This window comes from Chanodichthys erythropterus, chromosome 22 (genome assembly GCF_024489055.1).
Source record: "Chanodichthys erythropterus isolate Z2021 chromosome 22, ASM2448905v1, whole genome shotgun sequence".
In the NCBI taxonomy this organism is placed as follows: Eukaryota; Metazoa; Chordata; class Actinopteri; order Cypriniformes; family Xenocyprididae; genus Chanodichthys; species Chanodichthys erythropterus.
In genome coordinates this window covers 6,765,800-6,792,124 of record NC_090242.1, presented here as the reverse complement: position 1 = coordinate 6,792,124, position 26,325 = coordinate 6,765,800, and the positions used below count along the sequence as shown (strand labels likewise).

The following is a 26,325-nucleotide window of genomic DNA, read 5'->3' as shown; positions in this document are numbered from 1 at the left end:
GTTGATGGGCGTGATCTTGCTCTTGGTGAAGTGTGTGAATGCTTATCAGGGAGAAGTGCCCATACAAGGAATTTCACTCTCTTGTGACGTCATACAGACCATACTTGAAAATAACTCTCCGAATCCTGTACCGAAACCGGAAGTAGTCATTATACGTCCAACTCGTGTTTTGAAACTTTGGCCATGTTTAGCATGAGAATGCAACTCTTCAGCAGTGTAAACAAGTCAGAATGCATGAAATAGCATTACACCCCCCTTTAAGCAACAGCCCTGCTTCACTCCACGCTTCTGGCAGTACTACTACAGTGCAGTAGGTGGCGGTAATGTTCCAAAAGAGCGATCCGCCAGTAAACTAGAAGAAGAAACGCAGGAAAATGTCTGAAAAGGGTAAGCAGCACTTTCTTTTTTTTCTCCTCTCACTATATACGTATTTAAGTAAGTCTGTACATTACTTATTTTTTCAGTCTGGAATTACAGTAAACCTACTCCTCACGAAACGACATTCAGAGCTGTTAAATTACGAGTACATGCGTAACTCATGTGAGCACGCCCTTCAATATATAGTACAACTTCTTGCATTAAAATCGCGTATAGAAACAGTTTAAACGATGAAGAGAATTATATCACGATTATATCATATTTAAAGCATAGTAAGACGCTCGTGAGCTTATTAACACTAGCCAAGCATTGAAGTCACATGCAAAACCAATTAATTTTTGTAGTATGAGTCATATTACCCACACACCCATCTAGATGTGTTACATAAGAGAAGCTCTGAATGTCTACAAAAACAGCAAAATATATACCTCTTATCAAAGAGTTTGAAATTGTCCAGTCAAGAACTAGAGAATATTTGCTTGACAGATTGAAAGTGTGAGTGTGCCAGATCACGACAAGTCGGAGTTTTTGGTTTTATAGTGCAGATTAGATTTAAACGTCTCTCTTTACTTCTAATCTGTCTGAAAGTGATACTGTGGTCTGTCTGTATTGGCTGCAGTAGTGTGCTATTTGTGTCTGGCTTATGTCTGAAGTCCAGCAAGGTCACTTCTTTGGCCAAGGCTACTGTCACGTAAAGACGCTGACTTCCCACAGTTCCCTCTGTATCTAAAATCCTGGATGGAGGAGAAAAGTAGTGCATTTAATATGGTTGAGTTTTTCGGGGTTTTCTGACCGCCTTTCTCCTTGACCTTGTTTTGAATCTGCAAGATCATTTTCATTTTCATTTTCTGCCCAGAACAGAAAATGAAAGTAGCCTTTGTTTACTTGAAAGTTGATTCTGTGGTTTCATTTCGCAAGATGTTACAGTTGGTCATAATGAAGAAAAAATAGCCTCATGCAAATAAATAACATTCTTGAAAAGAAAAACTTACTGAGTAGTTTTGGATGTTTTACTGTTATTTCTTAGAATTTTTTTTTTTTAACAAAAGTGAATTGTATCATGTCTTTAAAACATTTGAAAAATATCTTGAAGGGTTAGTTCACTCAAAAATGAATTACTCACCCTCATGTCGTTCCACACCCGTAAGACCTTCATTCATCTTCAGAACACAAATTAAGATATTTTTGATGAAATCTGAGAGGTATATGACCAACATTTTCAAGGTCCAGAAAGGTACTAAAGACATTGTTAAAACAGTCGATGTGACTACAGTGGTTCAACCTTAATGTTATGAAGCTCCTGCATCAGTATCTCACGCATGCATCGTGCTGATCACATGACCAGTTTTGGCCAATACTGAGCTGGCATTCGGACGTAAACACGGAAGCCTTCACTGTGTTACTGCGTCACCTGCATAAGGATAATGACAGGGAAAAGAAGAGGTTATTTAATAAAGTCATTTTTTTGTTTTGTTTTTGTGCACAAAAAGTATTTTCTTCGCTCCATAACATTAAGGTTGAACCACTGCAGTCACGTCAACTGTTTTAACAAAGTCTTTAGTACCTTTCTGGACCTTGAAAGTGGTTATTATATTTAGGGCTGCACGATTTATCATGATAAAATCGCACACGATATGGCAAAGCCTGCGATTATTTTATGTGCAGCTTGTCAGAGCTGTACAGTTCTGTGATCAATAGTAAATGCTTCTCCATCTGAAAGCCAGAGGGCGCTCTTGCACAGAAACTCAAAATATGCCCTGCAGCAGAAGAAGATAACACGCATCATATCGCTGTTGCTGAATAAACAGAAGATTGAAACTTCTCTCACGGAAGGACGCTCAACTGTTGTTATGAAGTGAGTTTGGAGTAAAAACATGTTATTAAATGTTGTGTTTGTTGGACAAGATGTTAATAAATGCTTCTTGTGTCTGAAAAGAAGTTTGACGCGTGTTGATTTTTCAAATGTACATTATAAGCGACTCAAAGTCGCAGTGCTTTCAGACGGATTACCATTTGGAGCCATACTTCATTGACAAGCCGCGCATAAAAAACAATCGCAGCCTTTGCGATTTCATAATCGCACTAAGAATCACATTTAAGCATTAATCGCATTCAAGTTAAATGTTGTTTTTCGTATCGTGCGATATATCGTGCAGCCCTAATTATATTGCTGTCTAAGGACGAAATGTACACCTCGGATTTCATCAAAAACATCTTAATTTGTCTTCTGAAGATGAATGAAGGTCTTGGAATGACATGAGGGTGAGTCATTAATCACAGCATTTTCAATTTTGGGTGAACTAACCCTTTAAAACATGGTTTGTAAGCAGATTTAAATATACTAAATACACATCACTGTCTTCTGACAGACACTGAAACCTTTGACGTCTTGGAACTGGCAGAGCATGTGAAGAAACAAGGGTGGTGGAACAAAATGTTTGGCAAAAATCAATCTGGACCAGCTGCTGAGAAGTACTCCGTTGCAACACAGCTGGCCATTGGAGGAGTGACTGGCTGGTAAGTCGTTATATGAGCAATGATGTGTATTAAGGCACTGAGTTTAGTATAAACAAACCATTGTGTTTGTTTCAGGTGTGCAGGGTACTTGTTTCAGAAAGTTGGGAAGCTTGCAGCTTCAGCTGTAGGTGGGGGCTTCTTTTTGCTCCAGGTAAATTGTAACAAAATGCTTATCATGTTTGTATATTATTTAGGACTGCTTAGGAACCGTATAACTGTATAAGCAATCTTCAAATGTGCTTTCAGATTGCTCATCACACAGGCTACATTAAAGTAGACTGGAAAAGAGTTGAGCAAGATGTGAATAAGGCCAAGAAGCAGCTGAAGCTGAATACAGACAAGCCCACTGCAGAAGTGAGAACGAAATTTAATGAGGTAAGAAAATACTTTAATACTTATTTGATATACATTTATGCCATGTGTGACCTGCGCGTGCAGTACACGTACTCTTCTGAGGATGAAATTCCTGCCACACGCACTGTACGCTGACCCTCGCGTATGCATAAAAAGTGAAGTATACTTTGGGATTAAAGGTGCAATATGGGAGATTTCTGTCCGCTAGAGGTCGCTAGAGGCCTATTCAAAACAAAGGAGTAGACTAAACATGTTGAGCTATACAACAATAATTCGTTTTATGTCTATAAATATATCAAAACAGTTGTTCCCTTGTCTATGAAAACATGTAAATATTAAATCGTCTTTGGTGTTTCCATGGTTTCTACAAAATAAAACCGGAAACCGAGGGTAAAGCGAGTATGATGCCATTGTCAGGCGACTCCTCACACGTCCCAAAACCTTGGTTAAAATCGCAATTTTCTCACGATTTAAAAATAGTTGGAAACATTTGGGATATTGTAAGTAATCAACTTAACAAAATATATAACACTGGCCTTGAGATTTTGGGATATTTTAATGCAAAATTCTTACATATTGTACCTTTAAGTGGAGAATTTTCACAGTCAGTTTTGCTAATTTTTTTTTTTTTTTACCAAGGGTACCAATATCACTGGTGCCCACTGTATTCCAATTTACTTCAAAACTACAAACCTGCAGCTTTAAAGTTTTTTTTTTTTTTTTTTTTTTTTTTTTAATTTAGCTGAGAAGTCAGGCCATGAAGTTTCGATCTCCTTTTAGTCACACGTCTTCATGTGATACAAATTCGCAGGTCAGAGTTCCCCAAATTTTGTTTTTCCTGTATCCCTACATAAAATTAATGGAAGTCAATGGAACAAAAAGTGTTATGTGACCGCCCCTTAAAAGGATAGTTCACCCAAAAATGAAAATTGTCCCATGATTTACTCACTCTCAACCCATCGTAGGTGTATATGACTATTTTCTTTCACACAAACACAGTTGGAGTTATATTAAAAAATATCCTGGCTCATCCAAGCTTTATAATGGGAGTGAATGGGGCTCGAGAAGTTCAAAAATGTGCATCCATCCATCATAAAAGTAATCCACACGGCTCCAGAGGGTTAATAAAGGGATTCTTAAATAAAGAGTCAGGATATATTTTAATATAACTCTGATTGTGTTTGGCTGAAAGAAGATAGTCATATACACCTAGGATGGCTTGAGAGTGAGTAAATTATAAGAACATTTTTATTTCTGGGTGAACTATCCCTTTGATACTTATTGTCACTGATTCCCAGCAGAAACAGTACCGTTGTGTTGAATTAAGTTAATTTTTCTCTTTCCACACAGGTGCAGGTGTTTGTCAAGAAAAACATTGTTCTCACAGGGGGCTTTGCTGGAGGATTTCTGCTCGGCCTGGCTTCATAGGAGCTCTCTCATTGTTGTCTTCTACTCTGAGGATGTCATCTTACTATATATACAGCAGATTGCAGCTTTTGTCTGATATTGCAGCTTGTATTTAACTCGGCAATCCTTTATTAGGTTTGACCTCTAATTAATAGGTTTAGGCATGTTATGATGTGTTCATAAGAAAATATCTAAACTTGCTAGAAGGTATCATGGCTCCAGTTTTTGGATGTGCAATGTTTTTTAGTTTGTATTTACCCCAGTTATATTTGTTTATTTCAACATTTTGCTCTATTATTTTGGTACAATCAATGTCTGACAAATAACTTAAGTTTATTTAAACATGTAAATAGTTGCAACGTTTGAAATCGCCCCTGTTAAAACACATATCTAAACTTGCAGAAATATGGTTACTAAGCTGCATTTAACTGTTCAACCTCAAGCTGTTTTTTTTTGTAATAAATCAGGACATTATTTAAAATTGAAGTTTTAACTGATAATGACAGAAATGTTAAAAGTAAATTGACAATCAGTGCTGGTTTGCCTTATTTGTCTGTTGTTTTGTTGCTGATATTTATGAAATACATCTCCTCTGTTTTGTTAAATTACAGAAAATGTTAGCACATCATGATGTCATATTCCAGTCTCTTTTTGATTTTGTGATTGAGTTTCATGTGACTAATTACAGAAATCCCTGCTTCAAACTTGAGGAAATTGGTCAAAATTGACCAAATGGTGTTCAATATCACTTAAATAAAATATGAAATGAACTATAAACATACAAAAAAAGAAGACTGATGGATGCTGATTTAATGATTGTAAGAGTATATTAGATGACTCCACACATTACATAGTCTTTCATAAATATGTATTTTATTTCACATGTCCTTGAAAGTGTCCTCTTGCAGCAAATACACACACGTACAGATGAATTCATGCCTTTGTGTCTTTGGATTCATGTTCCTTGGCAAATCCAGAGCAGCAGACGGAGTTTCCTCCTGTGTGGACTTCACAGCACTTCCTCATGGCTCGGATCACATCCTCACAACGACTTTCAATGTATTTGTTGGCTGTTAAAAATAAAAAAGTCACAAAAAAATGGTTAAACTGCTTCAAATCAACTGCCTGCGATATTAATGCATAGCAAGGTTAACTTCACATTGACTCCATAAAGCTACCTTGTAAACATTTCTGTATGGCACAAGCCTGTTTTTGACAAGGATCTTTCTGTGACATCTTGTTTTAGCATATGAACAACCAAAGCTACAGTTCAAACATGTGTTGTAAACACATAAACAATGACGTCACCGACGTGCTGCTCACTTTGCAACGGTAAATTTCTTCCGGGTGGAAAACAGGAGCCTATCAACCTTATTTTCTAACTAGCGTACAGTTTAATTAACATTTTTGATTAAAGCAACGTGTTACAGTGATATTTAGCACGTCCGTAATATTGCTGCGGAAACGATCGTGGGATCTCTGTGGACTGTAGTAATATGTTGATGCTTTTACACTTTTATAATGTTTGATGGTTGAAGGGCTGAAACTGGACCAATCAGCGATGAGCAAACTGACATCTCTGATGCACTAGTTTCTACTCCAAATTAAAGGTCACCACATAGTAAAATAATTTTAAAGACAAAATCATCGCAATGATTATTTATTGTGATTTATACATGATCCCTAAATCCATTACACATGAGCAATTTTAGATTAACAATTATTATTAAGCATTAAGTTTAAATTAATACACTACCGTTCAAAAGTTTGGGGTCAGTAAGATTTTTTAATGTTTTAAAAGAAGTATCTTCTGCTCACCAAGGCTGCATTTATTTGATTAAAAATACAAACAAAAACAGTAATATTGTGAAATATTATTCCAATTTAAAACAGCTGTTTTCTATGTGAATATACAGTAAAGTGTAATTTATTCCTGTGATCAAAGCTGAATTTTCAGCATCATTACTCCAGTCTTCAGTGTCACATGATCCTTCAGAAATCATTCTAATATGATGATTTGATGCTCAAGAAACATTCATTATTATTATCAATGTTGAAAACAGTTGTTTACAAATTTTTTTCAAAATTCTTTGATGAATAGAAAGTTCAAAAGAACAGCATTTATTTAAAATAGAATATTTTCTAACATTATAATTATCTTTACTGTAACTTTTGATCAGTTTAACTCATCCTTGATGAATAAAAGTATTGATTTATTTTATTTCTATCCCCCAAAAATAAAATTAAAATTCTTACTGACCCCAAACTTTTGAACGGTAGTGTTTAATGTTACAAAAGATTTAGATTTCAGACAAATGCTGTTCTTTTGAACTTTCTATTCATCATCATTCAAACAACTGTTTTCAACATTGATAATAATAATGAATGTTTCTTGAGCATCAAATCATCATATTAGAATGATTTCTGAAGGATCATGTGACACTGAAGACTGGAGTAATGATGCTGAAAATTCAGCTTTGATCACAGGAATAAATTACACTTTACTGTATATTGACAGAAAACAGCTGTTTTAAATTGGAAAAATATTTCACAATATTACTGTTTTTGTTTGTATTTTTAATCAAATAAATGCAGGCTTGGTGAGCAGAATATACTTCTTTTAAAACATTAAAAAATCTTACTGACCCCAAACTTTTGAATGGTAGTGTATACACTTAGAGATGATATATAATAATATACCCTTTAGTATCAATATGTAAAGCTTTAAAATTACTACATGCAAGCTTAAGTGAGTCTCTGTATACACTCTAAAAAATGCTGGGTTAAAAACAACCCAAGTTGGGCTACTTACCCAACCCAAGTCGCTTACTTACATTTTAATTATATAAATTATAATACATAAATAACATTACTTAAATCTATACAAACATCACATTATTATGAAAGCAATTATGTCCATTTGAAAAGAACTCACTTGATCTGGTTGGCATGAAATGGCATTTTATTTACAAAACAATTACAAAACTATATTACATTAAATAACAGCAGTTGTTATACAATTATTGTAAATAAAATAATATTTACCACATTTTGAAATTTATACACCGGTATTTACTTATACACAGACTGTAGAATTTAATAAGTATAGACAAACTTAAAAAACAATGTTTTAAACACATTGGTAAATGTAAAAAGTTTTGCTGTTAAACACATTTTGTACTTATAATAATGCAAAATAATGGCTAAAAAAAGGCAGGAAGATCTCCAGGAACAGGATCGGGCACCTCTGCAGTACTTCATTACATAAAAATACTAACACAAAAAACTAAAACAACCAACAACAAAACCTAAAAAATAAAATAAAAACCTTCAGCTTCAGAAGGACTTGTGGTTTCGTTGACCACGATGACAAAATCAGTGATGGCTCTGAAAATCCCAGCTGGGTAAAATTATAGAACATTACATTGACATTTGGGTTTTGTTTTTTTTTATTATTTCTTTTTGGTTATTGTTATTATTATGATTTATTGCTATTGTTTGTGACTTTGTGAATTGAATTATTTGATCATTTGGACAAATTTAAAGGTAAACACAGTTGCATTTTTTTAATTAATTTTTTTATTTCTAAACAGAAAACATAAATCTGACACTATCAATTGAATATATGAGATCTGGGTTTTGTGATTAACAGAAATGAAGGAACTTTAGAAATGTGCCTCTCACCAGGTCATTGTTAATTTAGAAGTTCCCCTAGATATAATTCTTACATTTGAGCCATATTTATTGGTGAGAGGGCTACACTCGCAAAAGCGCATTTGGAGCAGAGCGCTGATGGGAAATGTGCTCACACTCTGCATCCTCGAGGGCTGCTAAAGCGTGCTTTTCCCCTAGATATTCAATGCAAAAATCATGCGGATCTTCATATAGGGTGGTACGCATTTCTTAACACTTTCTCGACATGATTATAGAACTCTTGACTGGGACAACCTCAATAAATTTCGTCCCATGTCAAACTCCCCCTTTCTTGCTAAATTGCTTGAGCAAACTGTGGCTTCTCAATTATACACTTACCTCTCGTCAATAATCTTTTTGAAGCCCCTTCAATCTGGTTTCCGCAAACTACATAGCACTGAAACGGCATTAGTTAAGGTCACAAATCTGTCTTTCAATTTTGATTCTTCTCGATCTTAGCGCAGCTTTTGACACTGTCATGATCACCAGTTGGAGTGCCCTAGTTAGCCACTAGAGGGCACTCCAACACAGACTACTGTCTCACCTTTTGAACTTCATTTCCCATAACCCACTTCCCGGACTCATTATCACTTCATTGCACCCAGCTGTCTTGTATTATGTTATTAGTGTTCTGTCTATTTATACTGAGTTTGTTTCTGCTTTTGTTATGGAAGTTTCGTTTATTGTCACTGGAATCTCTGTTTGTTTTCTTGCCTGTATGGATTGCTTCTGTGGACTCTGACCCTCACCTGCCTGGAATATGTTTATGGATTTCCCAAATAAAGCTGCATATGGATCTTACTCTCTTGTCTCTGTGCAATCCGTGACAAAAACTTCCATCCACAAATAGATCCAGCAGCATGAGTTTCCAGACTCTTCCTCCAGCCACCATGAGCAAATGGCTCGACTTCGGGCATTGATGGCTCTACGACAAGGGGGATGGGAGGTAGGGTGCTTTGCCCAGACGTTCTGGACGATGGCGGTGGGGCTAAATAGCCGGTGAGTCCGCTCCAGCCGGTGGGTCCGCTCCAGCGCTCCACCCCAGAGGTCATTCTTGCGCTTCCCAAGCGCCTTGCCCAGCGACAAGACTGAGGTTATGCTCATCGGTTCACCCCAACAAATTTGCAAAGCTGATGCTGTAACCTTAAAGGGGTCATGAACTGCGTTGTTTTATTGTTTTATAATGTTTCCTGGGGTGCACTTATAATGTTAGTATGCTATTTACATCCAAAATTGTCATAATTTATGAATAAAAGGCATTTTTCCTACCCTGATTTTAGCCCTCTGGTTTGAACGCTCTGTTTTAAGGGGCGTGTCTGCTGTGAGACTTCAGTGGAAAAGCCCACTGCTGTGATTGGCTGACATCTTTCCATTTGAAATAGCCAAGTATTACTCTCTCTTTTAGTACGTTTTTATTATTACAGTTCTCAAGGTTAACTAATCGTAAAAAGTGATGCATTACATTTAGATCTATGGCATTATATTTAGATCGTGGCATGAAAGGTTGCAGTGATGAACACTGTAGAGCCAATCACAGACATGTTGAGTGCATGAAAGCAGCGATCTCGTCATTGCAACTCAATTTTTGTACACTAACAAATGCTTTCATCTTCACTATCAGTGCAAACGTGATTATAACTAAGAGATTCGTTGAATAAAACGGGAGTTTTGCGCGTCAGTCACTGATAAACTCGCGCTGTTTGATTGACAGCTTCAGTGCGCGCTGCTCCAACGATTGCAAAGAGAGCTTTCTTTGAGCTTTCTTTATATAATTTAATCACCGTTAAATAAGAGAAACATCGCAAGTTGACATTTAGTCACGGGTTTGATTACTGACACACAGGACAAAGAACATCTGACTGTACATGAATCATTACATATCAGATCAGGCATTAGAATTAACACAATTACTGACATGTTGTTGCATTACTGTCGAGTCCAGGCACTGCACAATATTTTGTAATCCTCAACGGCATGTTTATTGCTTGGTAGCTTGATCTGGTTTAGCACCACTTATGCCTATATTACTATTGCATGTCATGCACGAATCGGTGGGCGGGGCTAAACAGGCAGTGATGAAGTAGGCATTGATCTTCTTCTGCAGAGGCGGTGCTTGCTGCCCTTTGACGTCACAGATCCCCACTTTGTAAATCCTGTCGTTTTCTGGGTCTGGTGCCAATTAAAGCTTTTATTGGACTAACAAGGAAGTTTTCAGCTCTAAAACTTACAGGATATTCTTAAAGTATGATGACCTCTTATATGTCAAAAGCTCAAGGAAAATTTGATTTCTCAGTTCATGACCCCTTTAACGTCGTAGAGCTGCACAGCCAAATCATCGGAAGTTCTGCAGGTAGTACCGTATTGTTAAGCAAGCAAGTAATGACAATAGCGAAAATGGCAGATGGATTGATAACAACTGTTCATGATCCACGATATCATGATATATTTAGTGATATTTGTAAATTGTCTTTCTAAATGTTTCGTTAGCATGTTGCTAATGTACTGTTAAATGTGGTTAAAGTTACCATTGTTTCTTATTGTAGTCACAGAGACCAGAGCCATGTCATTATTTTCATTTTTTAACCCGAAAACGCTTGCAGTCTGTATAATTGATAAACGCATCTTCATTCTTATTGAGTCTCTCCAACAGTGTGTGGCTTTAGTCATGTTAGCCATGAAGCACACTATCAAACTCATTCAGAATCGAATTTTATGCCATACTTACTGATATGCAGCATCATGAACAGTTTGTAAAGATCCATTTTGAGAGTTATATTTGCTGTGTGAACTTAATGGAGTCGCGAGCTTGGGGCGGGGAGCACGAGCATTTAAAGGTGTACACACCACAAATCAGTGCATTTTCCTCCCACCCCAAAATAGGGAGTTAAAACACTGTATAATAAAAATGTATGGGGTATTTTGAGCTGAAACTAGACTTATATTACATTTTGTGAAATGGCAATTCTATGGCACCTTTAAAGACTTTGATAACCTTTAGATGTGTTATGATGACGTCATCAGAATGCACACGTCAGAGGCTATAAAGAGGCATGTGACAGGTGCGCCCATCAGGTTATTTTGTCTTCAGTGTACAGTACACAATGCGGGTCTGAAGACAAAAGAACCTGATGGGCGCACCTTTCACATGTCTCTTTATGTGTTCATGAGTGTGCATCTCTACCTCTTGCCTCTCTGAACTATTCCTTTGTTAGGAGTTAGTTTTTACAAGCAGGAATAAGACTTTTCTCACTATTCACTATTCTCTACAAATAGAAAAGAGTTCTAATAATAATAAACTTTCATTTTAATAATAATAAACCTTATTTTATATAGCGCCTTTAAAAGTTGCATCTCAAAGCGCTTCACAGAACCACAGATAAAATACAAAAAAACGAAAGTAAACATACATTAGAGCAAATTTAAGAGAGAAAGATGCATTAAAAAAATAATAATAATAATCACTTGTATGCTAGCATAAAAAAATAAGTTTTAAGTGAAGATTTAAAAACACTAAAAGTCAGCATGTCTGATCTCAGTGGGAAGAGCATTCCAGAGTTTGGGAAAGAACGAAGATTGCGTCTTGGGGTGTATGCAGTTAAAAGTTCAGACAGATATTGTGGCGCTAAACCATGCAAGGCCTTGTAGGTGAGCATGAGAATTTTAAAATCGATGCAAAACTTGACCAGGAGCCAGTGCAAGGACTCCAAGATGGGAGTGATGTGCTCACTTGTCCTGGACCTTGTCAGGATTCTGGCCGCAGAGTTTTGGACATATATGTACTGCAATTTGCTTAGGATTTAGAAACCCCAGCAAGCAGAGTGTTGATATAGTCGATGCGAGAAAAGACAAATTAATTAATCAGTTTTTCATCCACCGAGAAAGATAATATGGGGCGCAATCGTGCAATGTTTCTAAGATGAAAAAATGACATTTTGACCATATTCTGGACATGAGGATCAAATATTAAATTTGCTTCAAATATCACCTCCAAATTTTTTTTATTTAGTTTGAATCTCCAAAGCAGAGCCATCCACCATTAATACAAGCTTGCCTTGAACATTGGCTGGTATATGCAAATTTTGGGGGCATAAATAATAATGATCCTGACTGTTATGTAACAGTCGGTGTTATGTTGGGATTCGCCATTTTTTCTGTGGTGTTTTTCACACACAAGTTTTACATATGAAGGAGGAAACTGGTGTTTGAGGCTCACGGTATGGCATTTCCATGTACTGAACTCTTATTATTCAACTATGCCAAGGTAAATTCAATTTTCAATTCTATGGCACCTTTTACAAACAATGATGTCCCGGCCGCATTTACACTGCAAGTCTTAATGCACAGATCCGATCTTTTGACCATATCCGATTTGTTTGGACGACGTGCTTACATTTCTTTTAAAAGTGACCTGTATGTCTCCTTTTTACACTGCACTTGGCTAAACGTACCAAAAATAACATATATGACTTCACAAATCAATTTCAATGGTACATTGAGTTTAAGTCATTGACATAAATTCATATAGAAACCCTTTTAATGTGATACATCAAAATAATACAAATTCTTCACGACAGTATACGTACCAACGGGTCATCACCAATGCGTCATCGGTGATTGTGTATCAAGGGCAGGTACAACTAAGTTTGTGGTTTCAGTGGGATGAATAGGTAGAATCTCCACAACAGGACTGAAGCGCGCGTCTGTGCGCGATCCGATCTGTCCACTTACACCCCAGGCGCAAACGCACATATCCGATTCATATCCGATTTATAATTGCCATAAAACCCCATGAGCAAACATACTATAGGGATAACACAGCAACTGCCAGAGGAGTTTGAGACTTTTTTTCACAGTGAATAAGGTGAGTTTAACACTATTTACAGATAGTTTCACTATAGCAATCTAATAATAGACATTATTAAAACAAATTCCCTTGTTTCTTGAAATTATTTTAATGTATATATAATCATGATGAAAATAACATCAAGGTTTATCTGCATACATACACAACATAAATGTAGTTTAGTCTATAACTTATCTTCTAGAATGGCAGATTTGGCCAGCCATATTGAAAGAGAATAATTTAGATAATGAAATTAATCTCTTTAAAATGTGAATTGTTTAGATGCAGCTGAGATATTACTAATTTTTCGAAATGATGTCATTCAAATTTAATTAGCTGTATTTCACATCTAGCATTCTGGAATCTTAACTCAGATATCCCTGTTAAAAAAAACCTGCATATGCTGGTTAGGTATGTTTTGAAGCATGGCAGCTGGTTTGAGCTGGAATTTAGTTGGTCCTTAGCTGGTCATGAGCTGGTTTAAGCTGGTCCCAAACAACTAGCTCCAGCTCAGGACCAACTAAGGACCAGCATATACCAGCTCAAACCACCTGCCATGCTTCAAAACATACCTAACTGGCATGGCATATGCAGTTTTTTTTTAAAAGGGATATTTTTTGTGCAGAGGAACATTATGTAAGTGCATTGTAACTTTGTAATTTTGATTGTTGCTATAGATTCATGTTGTTCTAGCAAAAGCTTTTAGTTGACACTTATTTGTGTTTCTCCTACTGACATAATGTTCATTGCTATGTTTTATTGGGTTGTCTTTTAATTACCAAATTATCATAAAAAGCGGCTGCTGCCAATCTGGTATTAGGGTTAGGGTGAGGTTCTGTGTAATTGTTTTGTAGAATTTAAATAGCTCTGAATTTAAAAATAGCACTTTTAAAAAAGTTATAAAATAGAATTATTAAAATTATGGCGTTTTGATTTTGTTTTAATAGTTTTTTGTTCACTTGCTCCACACAGGAATGGAATCATCCACAGAACAAACACTTTGCTTGGTCACATGGAATATGTGTGGGAGAAAAAACATAAGGTCAAAGACTGATGAACTGTCAAAGAAGCTAGGGGCAGAAATAGTCTTTCTGCAAGAGACACATATTGGACCTAATGACAAAACATTAGAAAATCTTGACAGCTGGCAATCTTACTTCACAGTCTACGATTCCAGAAGCAAAGGAGTGGCAATCTTAATAAAAGATGGTGTATCATTTCAGTACATTTGTCATGATGAGGATTACACAGGAAGGTATCTCGTACTCTTCTGTCGTCTCTATGGTGAGCTGTTTACACTTGTTAATGTGTATCAACACAAAAATGACAAAGACATCCTGAACAATCTGAGAGATTACTTGAGGGAAACGGCTGAGGGGGTGCTCGTGGTTGGAGGGGATTTCAACACAGTTGTGGACCTTAGCTTTGATCGAAAATCCATAGCAAAAAAACTACATCATAGACCATCATGGAAAATGTTTAAACAATTCACAGACTCACGAAATCTTATCGATACTTGGGCATACTTTCATCCAACAGTCAAGAAATTCACCTATTCTCAGAATGAAAGTTCATCTAGATTAGACATGTTTCTTTTTTGTGAAGAGGATTTAGAACGAATAAACAAGTGCGATACCTATGAATTTGAAAGTAGTGTGGATACAAGTTCAACAAGTAAGAAAGCGATTCCTTCAGATCATTTACCATTTTGGATTCGACTCCAAATCAAAGAACAATCTAGTAATGAAGTGCCGAATGTGGCTTCATGGTTAGAGGACAGATTCAAGGAAGAACCAGACAGAAGAGAAGGAAAGATCAATGGGGCAGAAATACTCAGTGTGATCAAGTCTTTAACTGACTCTGGACATCAACGGCCTGATGGTATATATGTACAAACATACAAGAACTATAGTTGTAAATTAACAGAGATCTTAAAAGTATATTTTAATATTTGGACGAAATACCAACAGTTACCTGAAGATTTCAATTCATGTATCAGTGCATCAGATGGTAGGAAACATTTCAATGTGGATTATTTGATTTTCACTATGATTCTGGCCAAACGCCTCAATGTACTACTGAATACTTCCTCAGAAAAAAGCAGCCAAGTAAACAAAAGTGACTATTGCTTTGTGACCTTTGCAGTAAAACCATGTGAAATTAAATGGTCCTTCTTAGCACACAGCCTCTCATTCCTTTTAGAAGATTTCCTCAATCAGAAAAAAACACTTCTTTCAGAAATTGTCATCCCCCTGAAAGGTTTAGTTGATAGTGATGCTGAATCAACAAAGAAAAACAGTATTTTAAAGATTATTCTCCCTGAAGGCAGCCACCCTCCAGATGACTTCAGAGAGTTACAAGTTGGCTGCCCACTCACTAGATCCATCCTCAGCCTTGTCCTGAAATATCTGGAAATTCGTATAAGAAAGAAAAGCTACACAACTCATGTCTGCCACTCTAGACAAGCTGTAGTGATACATGAAGACTATGAAAAATCTCATGATGACTTGGATAGTCTATGTAAGAAGTTTAAGGAAGATTCTGGGATTGAACTGGAAATTGTTCAAATGAACATCTAACCAGTTTTGTTTGGCATGATGGCATGATGGGGAAACACACACACACACACACACACACACACACACACACACACACACACACACACACACACACACACACACACACACACACACACACACACACACACACACACACACACACACACACACACACACATATATATATATATATATATATATATATTATAAGTTAGTAAAGATGTTTTTCATAAAATTAAAAATATCAATAGAGACAGAAAGATTATCAAGAAATGACAAATCAAGTATAAGTGAATTCTAATGTATAGTTCTTAATACATTTTGAAAATATATGTACATGTATGTTTAAGAATGTGTCATTCTGATTGTTTGTCCACTCTGTAATTTGGCTCTGCTTCTGCTTTTTAATCAGTTTAATAATATGAAAGCATTTTTTTTTTTACAATGTTATATTTGACAATCTTTACAGTGTTCTCATTTGCTGTCCAGAAACCACAATACCTTTTTTTGTACATTACAGATTCTTGTACCCTAAATGTTTTATTTCTGTTTGTGATGAAAAACTTGTGTAGGCGTCTATTCTTCCTTTGCATCATTCAGTTTGTCATACAGTATGTTTCAGAATAAAGATTTTCTTATTGTAAATTCGAGAAATAGGAATATGTTGGTGTCTTCCATATTGTTATAAAAAAATATACCAATATACTTTTGTGGTGACTGTAAATGTTGTAATGCACGTGTAATGACTGTGTATGTAATGACTGCATTTATGCAAAATCTTTACCTAGCATACAATTATGGTGAATTAAGATAAACATATCTTAAGATTAACATATCTGTCAAGTAAAATGTGACAGACATGTTGGGGTGTCATTCTTCAGGGATAGATTGAAATTAACACAAAAAAAGAAGAAAAAAAGGGATAATTCATGAGGAGTTCTCTGTTTTCATTAAATATTTATATATTTATTAATACTAGCATTGGAAAAGATTGGATTCAATGGATTGGAAAAGGGCTGACCATATCAATTGATCCTTTCTTTCCATTACAAACAGGGAAGACTGAATTTGTTTAAAGTGAAGAATGAGGGATGATGCAAATTCATATACAAATACTGAACATGACATCTCTCTTTAACACACATACACACGCACGCACAGGGTTGGGCAAAAATACATCAAAATGTATTTTAAAATAAAATACCAAATACCTTAATTTTAAATGTATCAAAATAAACTACAAAATACAGCAGCCATGTATCAAAATAAACTACTGTATTTTTGTATTTTAAAAATACTAAAAAATACTTTTACAAGGGAGCATGAAATTTCTTCGCAAACCTTTTATCAGTTGGCTTATTTGATCGATCCCTTTACCATTACACTGACTCACTTAAGTAAACATTTGTTTGACAGATTTTCTCTGCCCGAGTCATGCAATAAATCAAACGTATGCAACCAGTTAAAGGCACAATATGTACAGTAGGATTTTTAGATTAAAATATCCAAAATCCACTAGAACAGTGTTATATATTTAGTTGACTTGCGTATTCACATTATCCCAAATGTTTCCAAGAATGTTAAAATCCAGAGATATAATCAGTTTTAACCAGGACACGGACTGTGTCCGTGCGTTGCCTATCAATGACATCATACCTGTGTTACCCTCAGTTTCCGGTTTTATTTTGTTGAAACCATGGAAACACCAAAGATGCTTTATATTCCTCATCTGTCTAATAAAACATATTATAATGTGTTATTAGACAGATGAGGAACTGTTTGGATTCATTCATCGACTGAAAACTAATCATGTTGTAGCTTCTTGTTTAAATCTCATTTTCTTGATTTACCGCAAGTACCATGTTTTACCATAACATTGATCTAGATTACTGCAGTTTGTCTCATTGCACAGAGTAACACTATAACAACTTTCAACACACAAATGTATCTAATATAATAAACAGTGCCGCATTACCCTACATACTGTACACTTGACTTAACAAAGCGGACGTGGCGACTGTAGCATAATAAATATTACGCTGCTCTCAAGACGCGTGTCACGTTCGTCTCCCAGCATTTGCTCTAGTTAATAATCTCATCCATGAACATGATTTCAGCACATTCTGAGCATTTTTTCTTTCCACTGGCTGTAGATGTGAAGACAACACATTGGTGTTTGGTAACGAAGGGCCTACTTTGCGTCAGCAACACTGACTCAATGACAAACAAGTCATTCATAAGAAGGCAACTGATGGCACCTGTATTCATTATAACTAATTAATCAATTGATTGTTAATCATAATTTTTAGGGGGCTGCTACTCGGTATAATAGTTTTCAAGAACATTATGTATAATTGCCTATTTAGCCTTAAAAGAAACACTAAAAATTAACATCTGTTCTGAACTCAACAAGTCTGTGCAAACTACTGATTCAGTATGAGTCTACTGAAGACTTCTTCATTCTTACAGAGTATTTACAGTATTTTAAAACTACAAAAATATAAAACACTAAAGTATTTTGATACAAAATACAAAGCCATTTTCATCAACCCTATCAAATACAAATTACAAAATACTATTTTGTATTTGAAATACGCACACACACACACACACACACACACACACACACACACACACATTCTTTTTTTAAATGAATAAAGGCAGTTTTTTCTGATCACTCTTTGCACCAGTCCAAATCAGTCTGCAAAACTATTTTTAAGTATTTTTATTTAAGATATTATAATATTTTTTCTTTTTACAAAAGTGCATTAGCTACTGATATGTCAAATAATTCCAGCTTAATAAATGTTATTGTATTTGAATGGTGTATTATTGTGATATTTAACTAGTGACAATTACAGATATTAAGAATTACCCCTTTATTTTGTCGAAATTCAGTTTTTGATAGCCTATCAAGAATTCTGCTATTATGTAAGCTATTTGTGTTTTTATAGTGAAAATTCCTGTTATCTAGAATTACCATTGTTATTAGTAGAAATTCCATAGTGATTTCAAGAACTTTCATTGTAACTAGTAAACTGAATTGCTGATGTGAAAAATTCAGCTTGCCATACACAACAAAAATAACAAGTGAATCTAATGTCCCTTCCCGGTTACCGTATGTAAACTGACGGCCATGTGATTTTCTACCCTGTTTCCTGTCGGAAGGAATTGAATGTAGCGCATGCGCGTCGGATGTGGAAGTGCTGGACAGTGATAAACAAGCAAATAAATAAGACCAAAATATTAACTATTATATTGTACTCCACATCATGGCAGTGAACGCGGTGCATTTAGAGTCAGACGCGTTTCTAGTGTGTATGAATCATGCTCTGAGCACGGAGAAGGAGGAAGTAATGGGGCTCTGCATTGGCGAGGTGTGAATATCCAGTGTTGTTATGATGTATAGATGTGTTTGAACTGCAACAGGTGTGTTTATGAAGCTCTGTAACTGTGACTTTCTCCATCAGGTGGACACAAACCGCATCGTACACATTCATTCTGTCATTATTCTGCGTCGATCAGACAAGAGGAAAGACAGAGTGGAGATTTCCCCAGAGCAGCTGTCAGCAGCGTCCACTGAAGCCGAGATATCCTTTCACATATTCTATATGCATTATATATATATTCATTATGTGTCTGTGTAAGGGGATTTTTTATAAGGGGAGTTATATATACGGCTATTTTTTTTTTTTTTGCTCCATTCTGCAATACATAATCATTGGACTAAAAACAACTACAAAAAAATCTACACTATATTTTTTAGGGACATGTGCAGTGGTTGATTTTGAAACAATTTAAAACAAAGAACCAATATGATGTAAAATGAATAAGACACATTCTGCGCTATTTCTTGGTCAACAGTCAAGCAAATTTGTGACATTTAATATCACAAGATATTTTTGGATCACTCTCAGATCATCCTGAATTACACAAATCATGAGGTTTTGTTTTGTCATTGATCTTCTGAAATTCATGTACACGTTTCAGTAAACTTTTCACTCAAATTGATGTGCTGGTAGTATATGACTATTATGATTTTCTTTCTTCTTCTGAACACAAAAGAAGATATTTTGAAGAATGTCAGACACCAAACAGTTGATGGACTTTTTTTTCCCACACTATGAAACTTAATGGGGTCAATCAACTGTTTAGTTAACCATAATCTTTAAAATATCTTCTTTAGTGTTTCAGCAGAAGAAAGAAACTCATACAGTTTTGCAACAACTTGAGGTTGAGTAAATGATGACACAATTTTCATTTTTGAGTAAACTATCCCTTTAAGCACTATATAACTTCCCAATGAAAAGTATTATAAAGTGCAATCCTGACCAGATCCCGTTTTAGCATATTTTCTTAATATGAGGCACAGATTAGCTGAGATGACCGGACGTCCCATGAGGGTTGTGGGCTGGTACCACTCTCATCCACACATCACTGTGTGGCCATCACATGTTGGTTAGTATCATCTTTTATATTTGATTTAATTATTGTTTGTTATGATGTTTTTTATTTTATTAATGCATGTAATTATGCATTATTATATTCCCTTTATGTATTTGATTTTTGCACTATACAGATGTTAGGACTCAAGCAATGTATCAGATGATGGATCAGGGTTTTGTTGGACTCATCTTCTCATGCTTTATAGAAGATAAAAACACAAAGGTATGTAAAGCACACCATCTCGACAGGAAACAAGACATTCTGAAAGATTTTTATTTCATTGCCATGACTGCTCTTTCTGTTTCTCCTGCAGACTGGCAGAGTTCTGTATACCTGTTTCCAGTCCGTACAGGCCCAGAAAGGCTCAGAGTAAATACACTGCTTTTTTTTTTTTATTATATTTTTCATTTTTATTTTTTATAAATGCATTAAAAAAGGAATAAATAAATAAATGTTTTACAGTTTTAGTTTTGCAACTCAAATCTATACATCATGAATAGCTATAATTTAAACGTTTAGTATATTTAGACTTGTAGTGCATGTTTTATTTATCTGAACTCTAAATATTTCATTAATTGTTAACTGTAATTAAAAAGGGTTAGTTCAGCCAAAAATGAAAATGATCCCATGATTTACCCTCTTATACACCTAGCCATCCTAGGTGTATACGACTATCTTCTTTCAGATGAACACAATCAGAGTTATCCTGGCTCTTCCAAGCTTTATAATGGGAGTGAATAGGGCTCCTGATTTTGAAGTTCAAAAAAGAGCATCCATCCATCATAAAAGTAATCCATACGACTCCAGGGGGATAAAAAAGGCCTTCTGAAGTGAAGTGAAGAGTTTTTGTAAGAAAAATATTCATAATTATAAAATTAGAAGTCTAAAACATGGATTTTTAAATGGAAATGTCTGAGGATTTCGATATAAGAGAAGAGGAGCATTGTCGTCTCTCTCGTGAATGCTCGGACAGACTAGTCTATAAAGTTATAATTATGGATATTTTTCTCACCAAAACCCATCACTTTGCTTCAGAAGGCCTTTATTAACCCCCTGGAGCTGTTGTATTGCTTTTATGATGGATGGATGCACTTTTTCTGGGCTTAAAAAAGTGGCACCACTCACTACCATTATAAAGCTTGGAAGAGCCAGCATATTTTTTAATATAACTCTGATTGTGTTCGTCTGAAAGAAGATAGTCATATATATCTAGGATGAATTGTGGGTGAGTAAATTATGGGATAATTTTCATTTTTGGTTGAACTGTCCCTTGAACAGTTTCACAATCTTGGTAAAGCCAAGTCAGAGCTAGTGTTTTTGCTCATACATCTAGAAATGACATTCCTCTCTTATGACAAGGTATGAGCGGATTGAGATCCCAATCCATGTAGTCCCACATGAAGCCATTGGAAAAGTATGTCTGGAGTCTGCCGTGGAACTGCCCAGAATCCTTTGTCAAGAAGAACAGGATACATACAGAAGGATTCACAGGTACAGGCCATTACCAGAGTTATCCATTTCCTTGTTTCATATTAATTTAATTTATTTATAGAAATTTTCATGGCTACATTTCCCTGCATGTATATTTTAGATTTTACATAGTAAATGGTTGCTTAGGACCTCATGCAATATATACTGTATATATTTAACCCAATTTCCTTTTTTTTTTCTCAGTTTAACTCATCTGGATCCAGTCACAAAGATACATAATGGATCAGGTAATTCAATTATAATATCTAGTTTGCATTTCATGAAGGAAAGAACAGTGCTTGCACATCTGCAATTTAATACTGTTAAAGCTTTAGGTGAGTTTAGGGTTTATAATTACATTTTGGGTAAATAAAATCAGAGCTGGTTTGTCATTTCCCATTTTTTGTCATCTTTGCACAAAAATTAATGACAATATGTTTTTAGTGTGAAGCAGCTGTAGATTGTTAAATATATAGCTATATGAAAGATCAAACACATTGCATATGCAAATTGCATAGATCAGTGGTTTCCAAACTGTACGTGAGGTGAAATGCAAAATGCTGAGTTTTGCTATTCATTAATTCTGCCCCACTTTAAAATAACATTAAAACCGAGCATGCATTTCTTACAGGCAAAATGCCACCTCTAATGCAAAAACAGGAATATGGAGGTGCCGTAAAAAGGTCAAAAACATGACATCCAATCAAATTACCTCATCTTTTGCGGTCAAAACTGACTGCATCCACACAAGCAGCAAGCATATATGATGCAGAGTATGCTGCCTTAGCAAATAGCACTACATTGTTTTAAGACTCAAACTCTTTTCCATACAAAAAACAAAAAACCTGTGAGTTCTTCCTGTTTCTAATGTTGATAATATATTCTATGAGCAAGAATGCAATTTTTCCTGAATATTCGTACGATTGCAAACGTGACATTATTTTAAACAACAGCTCAACAAACAAATGAGTATTATTAAGTGATGTACATTTTAAACAGTAGTGCCAGTGTTGTTTGCTCTATTTTGAAACAAAATAGTTCCAACAGAATCTGTGGTGCTTCTCCAACACACAGAGGTGTTTCATTACTGAACGAATCTGCAGCTCTGAACGAATCAGGAGAGTCAATGATTCAATGACCCATTCATAAATGCATCCACTTGCTTTGTTACTGAATGAATGAATTAACAAATGAATGACTTGATGACTCACTCATTAAAGATGCAATAGGACATTTTCGGAGAGCCTTGCAACAGCGAGCTAGCTTTCAAATCGTAACATCCCACCCTTCCTTCAGAGCATCTCCGAAGCCACGCCTCCTCCAAAACACATGAACGCACACAAACACACAGCTGCATTTGGCAAAGCATCACAAGAGACGGCCTTAAACTACCTCATGTCTCAAAACACATAACATATCAATTATAAAGAATGTAAACAACTTAGAGTGCTTGAACCTGACTGCTGCTTATTCATTTCGATAATTCGAGTCTGAGGACGTGAACAGCTCCGATTAGATCATCACGGATTGCCATCTCTTAATTTTGGTAATTTTGGCATAAATTCGTTGTTTTGATTTGGTAGGAACTGTAAAAGGCGGCTGCTGTTTGTTTGTGGTGCTCCGCGACTGACGTCTGTCTACATAAACTCTGCATAGCATGAAACGCGCTGATGACATATGATGTCTGCGCAAGCAGGGTGCATAAGGGTATGTAAAAACATATGTTGACAGGCAGGTAGGACGTCATATTATTTCATTTGGACCGAATATAATGATTAGATGAACATTTTATGGTCCTACGCCTTCAAATACATTTAGACTGTTTAATATAGTGCTATCAGGATATGAGGAGACTTTCAACCAGAATAACAAAAAATGTTTCTGAAGAGAATCACCTATTGCACCTATTGAATATTTTTTATTTAACACATTCTTAGAATATTAAATATGCCATAGTAACTGCATTCATGCCACCTCTGAGCAGCATTAAACAGTGTAAATATATCTAGATGCAGCTTGTGCATGAAGATGGCTTTTGTTGATACTGATTTCATTTGGTTGATTTAGTTTAATTTATTGCTTTATTTATTTTATTAATGGAATTTTAGAACAATTTGACATAAAACATGACATACATTTAATAGGTTTAGAAAATATTTGCCTTTATAAAGGTAAAAAATAAAACACAAAATACAGCTAAAATATCAATTTAAGAGGGAAATATTACCTATCAAAAGTTTGGGAACCACTGGCATAGATCATTACCACTGGCAGTTCATTTGAAATATTTTTTCAATAAAAGATATTTTGTCTATTTATTAATTGTAAAACCATTATTATAAAAGTATTTTTGGGTACTGTGTGGGACTAACCTTATTTATTTTCATAAATGTGAAGAGTTTAGTATCATTTTAACAGTTGTGCTTTTGTAATTTGTATGTATGTGTGCTTCTCAGTGTTCACTAAAAACCTGTGCAGTCAGATGTCGGCCATAAGCGGCCCGCTGCTGCAGTGGCTGGAAGATCGACTGGAACAGAATAAACAAAGCATCATCAAACTCCAGAAAGAGAAAGAGCAACTGACACAAGAACTGGCTTCATTATAAGGAGAATAATAGGAAGCAATGAGAGTTTTATCAAAATCCTTAAAAGCCTCATTCTTTTTTTCATTCCTTTTTGTTTTTCCACTGAAATCATTGGCTTTTCTGCCCCTTTTGGATTAGAAATCACTGGGAGAGTAAAGACAGGATGTCTGTAATTTCACATTTTGTGATCTCAGTGCGTATCTAGTACTGTGTCTTCCAGCTAAATATTTAAATTATGAACCCTCTTAGTACTGTGCACCATTACAGGAGTGTTTTACTCTTTTGTAACGTTTTAACTCATCCATCAGGTTCTGGTTTTTGTCATGCATACACACGCATGTTTTACAAGTTTGTTGACATTGTAGTATGTATACTCGCTGAAAACCATAAAATTACAAAATGCGGATGTTCTTAAAAAGGTTTTTTTTGTTTTGATTACCTATTTGATGGTCATCATAAGTGTTCTGTGACATTATTTACTGATGCTGTTTCTTAAATAAGCTGTAAATCTCTGAATGTATAAACATGCCAATTTAAAATGACAATGTAAATACCTGCATAGAATCTAGAGTGGCTTATCTGTTATATTAACTGAATGCTTCTATTCTCACTTTTGTGTTAACTAAATTCAGTTTGGAATATGTGTTTGGAAATCAAAACTATAACACCTTAAACTCTCTAATACTTCACACGGGTCACACTCGCAAACAGCTATATTCATTTTTTGTCATTTACATGCAGATTTTCAGTCTAGACTGAATGTTTCTGTGAATGTCAAGTAGCTCCCTGGTCGAACAGTCTGGCACTTAGACTATAAGTAGAAAAGGTGACAAAAAAAGCGCTTTTTTAGATGAAATGCTAAAATGAACATTTTAGCTGACAGTTTGGAAGACCAGAAACTGCTTGAGGATTGTTTTTTTTAACTGTACTGTCCTGCACTTTTTCTTTTTTTTTTTTTTTTTACATGATAAGCCACACTGGTGCTGACTAATCTTACCTAAAAGTGTTATTATAAAACAATTAGCGTAGTATAAAAAATACTTTGTGTGACAAAATATTAATCTAACTGAAAACCCAATGGATTCACATTTTATTTCTTGTCACTAGGTGGCACTTGTGTCCTTGTTGAACTGCAGACAGTTTTTATTGAACAAAGTCTTTAATCTCTTTAGATTGTGAAACTAGTCAAGCAGACAGACAGAATACTAGCAGTGTATAGTTTATTTGGCATGCCTGATTTTTTTTACAATATTTAGGTGTGCAGTTCTAATAAATAAATGACAATCAAATGTTCTTGCTATGAGGGAATCATAAAGTGTTATGGTCCATACCATATTACAAAGAGGATATTTATGGCCCTAGATGTTGACTGGTCAGTAAAATACACAATATATTTAGTTACTGTAAGGAAAACAACTCTGCGCAGCACCTATAGAGTGAACCGTAGTTTGGTTTACCCAGAAATTAAAATTCTCACCTTCACGTTGTTCTTCTGTTGAACACAAAAGAAGATATTTTAAAGAATGTTGGTAACCAGACAGTTGATGCCACCCATTGACTTCCATAGTATTTTTTATTTATTCTTTTGTGTTCAACAGAAGAAAGAAACTCATACAGATTTGGAACCACTTGAGGGTAAGTAAAGACAAATTTTTAATTCTTGGGTGAACTATCCCTTTAAATAGGTCAGGGACTATATCTTATAGCAGAATTATGCTAAAATTATATTGATATAATTTTGTATCTTAAATATTTATGTTGTATAAAGGCAGTAAGTCATGTCATTCAAGGCTGGAATATACGGTCATTTACCAAGCAGTCGTTAGTGCAGTTTCTTTATTCAAATGCACAAATTGAGAAAAAAAGGGGTTGAGAATAATGCATCTTCTATCTATAAGCCAAGGACTTTTTTATACTGTTTATTCTTTGATAGCGAGCTGTTTTGAAGCCACATTAAAGGTGGAGTAAGTAGTTTTTCAAAAACACTGTCATATGACGGTCGAGGAGATGGAACGAGCAAGAGGGAGATTTGAAAAAAGAAAAACAGAAAATGCAGAAAGATGATAAGACACAAT

At 35.3% G+C, this 26,325-nt stretch overlaps 3 protein-coding genes across 4 annotated transcripts; 2 read left to right on the top strand and 1 right to left on the bottom strand.

Annotated features, from left to right (window-relative positions):
- Positions 1 to 290: 290 nt before the first annotated feature.
- On the top strand, positions 291 to 4,738 carry fundc2 (fun14 domain containing 2). 2 transcript variants are annotated; one of them, XM_067375961.1, is made up of 6 exons: positions 291 to 387; positions 2,748 to 2,895; positions 2,971 to 3,046; positions 3,142 to 3,270; positions 3,992 to 4,060; positions 4,600 to 4,738. In XM_067375961.1, exons 1-6 carry the CDS (start codon positions 375 to 377, stop codon positions 4,675 to 4,677), a joined length of 513 nt encoding a protein of 170 aa, XP_067232062.1. In that variant the 5' UTR covers positions 291 to 374; the 3' UTR covers positions 4,678 to 4,738. The 2 variants fall into 2 exon arrangements, with proteins under 2 accessions (XP_067232062.1, XP_067232063.1); XM_067375962.1 differs by lacking the exon at positions 3,992 to 4,060 and having other exon boundaries at positions 4,600 to 4,736.
- An 848-nt stretch (positions 4,739 to 5,586) lies between these two features.
- On the bottom strand, positions 5,587 to 6,092 carry cmc4 (C-x(9)-C motif containing 4 homolog (S. cerevisiae)). The gene is made up of 2 exons (XM_067375964.1): positions 5,835 to 6,092; positions 5,587 to 5,726 (listed from the first exon to the last, which is right to left on the bottom strand). Exons 1-2 carry the CDS (start codon positions 5,890 to 5,892, stop codon positions 5,590 to 5,592), a joined length of 195 nt encoding a protein of 64 aa, XP_067232065.1. The 5' UTR covers positions 5,893 to 6,092; the 3' UTR covers positions 5,587 to 5,589.
- A 12,853-nt stretch (positions 6,093 to 18,945) lies between these two features.
- Positions 18,946 to 25,565, top strand: brcc3 (BRCA1/BRCA2-containing complex, subunit 3). The gene is given in 9 exon segments (XM_067376097.1): positions 18,946 to 18,994; positions 18,997 to 19,127; positions 19,221 to 19,341; positions 20,122 to 20,208; positions 20,330 to 20,418; positions 20,510 to 20,565; positions 21,556 to 21,687; positions 21,871 to 21,914; positions 24,123 to 25,565. Coding segments are annotated over 9 exon segments (858 nt in total). The 3' UTR covers positions 24,272 to 25,565.
- The last annotated feature ends 760 nt before the right edge of the window (positions 25,566 to 26,325 follow it).